Genomic DNA, 5,000 nt, shown 5'->3' on the forward strand with positions numbered 1-5,000 from the left:
TTGTCAATCGTTGTTTTAGTTTTGATCTATAAAATATGTAGTTTCTGAGCAAATTCTACTCCGTCTGCCTCTCTAAAACGCACTCCTTCACCCCCTGCTGGGGCATCTCACCGCTAAAGGATAAGATGTGTTGCTGCAAAGATATCTTGACTTATCTCCTGGAAGAAAGGTTTGCTGGGTAAACAGAGCCCAGAAATGAGCCTCTGAAAGCCCAGCCGCACTCTGTTCCTCAAACAAACAGCAATCGGCCGAGCAGGGAAGGGAACCCAGTGGCTACCGGCTATCTTTGACTGAACACTGAATCTGGACCTGAAAACTATTACCAGTTTCTGCTTTGACCCACACCCTGCCCACTGTTGTGTTTGGGTCTTGGAAAGAAACCGTGTGCCATCAGCGTAACACAGGGCTTTGACTATTGTGTAATGGTTGTTCTTATCACTGCTGTTTGTGTGTGGCTTTGTTCACACTCACCCTTTGGGTTTTCCTTACGCTCTCTGTCGCTGCGGCAGCCGACTTGTAGAAAAGATCCACATTTTGAGAGATATTATTTTCTGCATGAACATCCCATTCTTTTCAAAAGGCTTTTGTTGTCTCTGGTCCAATAAGTCGATTTGGATGGTTTCTATTTGCCACGATTTACTATTTACATATAATTTACCCTCTCGCTACGTCGTTTCCCTTCCTGTATTATTATATGTTGTTTTTTTCTCATCATTTGCTCATAATTTTCATTCTGCTCTGCGGCAAAGGATGCTTTCTGATAAAGTTATGATCACATCCAAACATTTTAACCAAAGCGACCTGAGCATATGTTGACAGACACGGTAGTCTGGATACACTGAGGTAGAGATTACCTTCTGAACTGCTACTTTTAGGAGGGGGGAGGGGTTGATGGAATGTTAACTGATGGAACGGAATGTTAACTCAGTGCTCACTTCTAACTTCAGTGCTTCAGCACTTTAACCAATCAGGCTTTCACTGCTGCATCAGACAACCATACATTTGTGTCTTTATTTGTCAAATTCACACACACACACACACACACACACACACACACACACACGCACGCACGCACGCACGCACGCACTCACACACACACACACACACACACACACACACACACACACACACACACACACACACACACACACACACACACACACACACACATACAGACCACACACAGACACACAGTGTTAGGTGGTTCATCTCATGTTAGGAAGAAGATGGTGACATAGATCTTCAATGCTCGCCAGAGAATCTGTTTTCATGAGATACGGCGTGCTAGGGCTACACATAAACTAGCATGAATTCCATTAGTCACAGATCTTTTACACTTTTTTGCCAGCAAAGTCCCACTTGAATATCAACACACGTAATGTGCGTCTTAACACACATGCATCTCCATGGCCATGCCAACAGTACTAGGCACGGAACAAATTACAGAAAGTTTATATATTAATACAACAATGGCCTCTCTAAAGGATTACTTATCCAACGTCTGCAACGCTCCAAGCATGAATAAAGCACACACAATGAAGGTGATGGTCGGCCGGCAATGTATTGCATTATGCAGGGACAGCATTGTTGTTGCACGGTGAAGTGGTCATGGTGCGCTAAATACTGACATTTACAAAACATACATTGGTTATAGTCATTTTACGAGCCGTTGTTCATTCCGCATGGTTGTACCTTCCGTATTCATCTCTTTTTCATGCTGTCTGCACTTAAATCTTCTTCATACAATCATACCAATAAGAACAAGAAACTTCTAACAAAAGATTGTGTGTGTGTGTGTGTGTGTGTGTGTGTGTGTGTGTGTGTGTGTGTGTGTGTGTGTGTGTGTGTGTGTGTGAGTGTGTGAGTGTGTGTGTGTGTGTGTGTGTGTGTGTGTGTGTGTGTGTGTGTGTGTGTGTGTGTGTGTGTGTGTGTGTGTGTGTGCGTGCGTGCGTGCGTGCGTGTGTGTGTGTATTCTGTAGTACCCACTTCCCAGTCTCTATTATCAATTCTGAATGAATACATAATATAATATTTCCTCCTTCTCCCCATCTCTCCTGAGGCTCATGCCAATTTCAACTGGTGGTAAATAATGAACAGGCAACCGTAACACACATGGCCATGCATGCAACACACATTTGCATGCGAAAACCTGCACACACAAACATGCAATCAGCAACGTGTACATGCAGTAACACACACACAGGCGCCCACACACACAGGCAAAATAGCTTACGGACCTAAGTGATGTTTAAGGATTGTTTTGAATGTCAAGAAGCCCCAGCCATGAATGGTACGTTGCGCGGGTTGTGCGGAAAATTACGGACTAATAAAAGCACCTTCAATGAATCTTGAGTAAAATGACTGTAAGATGGCGGAGGCAGGGCAAAATACATTAAAACACCTAAATAAAGCCATCTCAATGCCTGTTTTATAGCCACCATAAACCACACAGAGACACACAGAAAAACAGACAAGCACACTGTGAGTGTGACTGCGGTTAATATGCAAACCTAATTTTTATTTCAGTGCTTGTGTGTGAGTCTGTGTGTGGGGGTGCGTGTGTGGGTGTGTGTGTGTAAGAGGCCCTTTTTATTTGATGAGATGACAATAGAAGGACTTGTTCTGCCAATGTGTGCGAGTGCAACAATGCATGCACACACTGCAATAAGATGAAATAAATCAGCGATGTAGCTGACGTTAGCAGGCTTTGGCCTTAGCTTGTTTGTTTAAATAAATTGGATGCTGTATTTCCTGAGGTCAAAATGTACGGGGCGGGTGTATGAAAGGCTTATGCTGTATGCTAGTACTGTGAACAACCTAAAAGTATTATATATTTTGTTTTCTGCTATAATTTACTGCTGCTATACTGGCATTATGAAATGTCAATACTGTTTACAAAATGCAATGGTGCATTGGCAAAAATATAAAAAAAAATGGATATTGCACAATGAGGCCAACAGCCATTACTTATAATTTATATTTGTTAACATCCTATCATTGGTAATTGGCATAAACTGTCTGCAGGCCATACTAGTCATATTTGTAATGCATTACCGTTGTATATATCACGATAAATCATTATTGATAAATTAGAAATGCTGGCCTTTCTGTAATAAAAGCCTGCCTCCAATTAAGGCCTGGCGCTCTCTGTGATAAAATATTGCATTGACCTCATAAAAATTCTGTTAAGCAATCTCCTCACACACCTTGGGTCTGGTTAATGTGCTTTGGCCTGTGTCCTGGTTATTTGGACACCCCCGCGAGTGCTGTTTAGTGCGGGTTTATGGGTGACATTTTTTTGCCAATCATTCACTTAATGTCCCAGGATGCTGTTAGGCTAAGCTCTGCTGAGGCTCCAAGGAGCCGCTGTTCATTTAGCCTCTCAAGGCATTGATTGGAAACGCCTCGTATGGGAAGCCTACAAGGCCGAAGACTGAAAGTGTTTCTGTGTGTCTAATTGTCAGTATGTATACCTCAGTCTTCCCGGTAACATAGCGGTTACTCTAGTATATCCATAATGTTTTGAGTAGCGTTTGTCTCTCTTCGTTACACACTTTGTGTTTGTCTCTTCGCTGTACTTCCTCGTTCTCTCCTCTCTGTTTCTTGCCTGGAGGCAGGTATTAATTGGAGGGCCCTTGTTATAATAGGTTCTAATTGTTAATCACACAACCTCATTACAAAGCATTCTAATTGTAATTACAGCCGCTCGTTAGCAAGAGGTTCTGTCATTAATTAGACATTGTGACCTTGGTAATTACTCCAGGCTTATTAGCCAATCAGATATTTCACTACAGAAGCCACATCGTTGCTTGTCAACCTTTACAATTATGCATTTTTCCTGTCTGTACTCTGTTGTCAAGCGTGTTGTTGAGAGTAGGATGTGCTCAGAGCAGCACTCCAAGGCCGTAGTAAGGCTGCGTTAGAGGATTAAGCTGTTGCCATTCACCACATTGGAACCAAGCTTCTCCTGCACCAAGGTGCTTGAGGAACACATGCACCTTGGTCCTTCTGTATGCACTGTATTGTTACACATGAAGCATGGATCATTGAATGTGATTGATGGATAACTGAGTTTGTCCTCCTCTCTCTATCCAGGCACTTCCTCTTTAAGACCGGCACAGGCACCACTCCCCTCTTCTCCACGGCGACCCCAGGCTACACCATGGCAACGGGTTCAGTGTACTCCCCGCCCACCCGGCCGCTGCCCAGGAACACCCTCTCGCGCTCCGCCTTTAAGTTTAAGAAGTCCTCCAAGTACTGCTCGTGGAGGTAACCGTGGGCCCTCACTCACAGTGTGCGATTGGTCCCCGGGGTCCCGTTCCTCCGGCACACTGTAGATCTCCCTGTCCTTACACGGCCTTATCTCTATCCACTGACCATCATCTAACATGGGCAACGACGGCTTCCAGGGCTGATTGACTTGTGGATTTAATGCATGTTGATTTTCTTTAGCCCACATAGATAGTCTTTCTTATTCCCCTGGGTCACACACAGCCAGGCACACAGGCTGAGAGCAGTGGGCGGGGAGGTGATCTACAGCAGGGAACTGAACGGCTGTGTGTGTCTCCTTACAGGTGCACGGCTCTCAGTGCAGTAGGACTGTCTGTGCTGCTGTCCATCCTGCTGTGTTACTGCATCGGTAAGAGCCTACACAAACATACACACACACACACGTGCAGATAGTATACACACAAATGCATGCACATGCATACACATGCATACATGCATACATACATACATACATACACACACCCACACACTTAAACATGCACACATATACACTCACGCAAACCTACACACACGCACACACACACATACACATGCACGCACGAACACACACACAAACACACACACACACACACACACACACACACACACACACACACACACACACACACACACACGTGCACACACACAGATTTGAAACCAATGCAAACATTGCAGATGCTATCCATCTATATACCTTGTCTCCTGCCTATTGCACGCAAACACACACACAC

The 5,000-nt window shown here is 44.3% G+C and overlaps 1 protein-coding gene across 6 annotated transcripts in view; it reads left to right on the forward strand.

Moving 5' to 3' along the window:
- Positions 1-5,000, forward strand: part of tenm3 (teneurin transmembrane protein 3) — a 182,399-nt gene that overhangs the window by 82,331 nt on the left and 95,068 nt on the right. For all 6 annotated transcript variants that reach the window (XM_060046773.1, XM_060046774.1, XM_060046775.1 and 3 more), the window contains 2 exons: positions 4,096-4,269; positions 4,575-4,639. In XM_060046773.1, the coding sequence (XP_059902756.1) occupies positions 4,096-4,269; positions 4,575-4,639 (239 nt within the window). The remainder of the gene's footprint in view (positions 1-4,095; positions 4,270-4,574; positions 4,640-5,000) is intronic.

Source organism: Gadus macrocephalus, chromosome 3 (genome assembly GCF_031168955.1).
Source record: "Gadus macrocephalus chromosome 3, ASM3116895v1".
NCBI classification, from domain to species: Eukaryota; Metazoa; Chordata; class Actinopteri; order Gadiformes; family Gadidae; genus Gadus; species Gadus macrocephalus.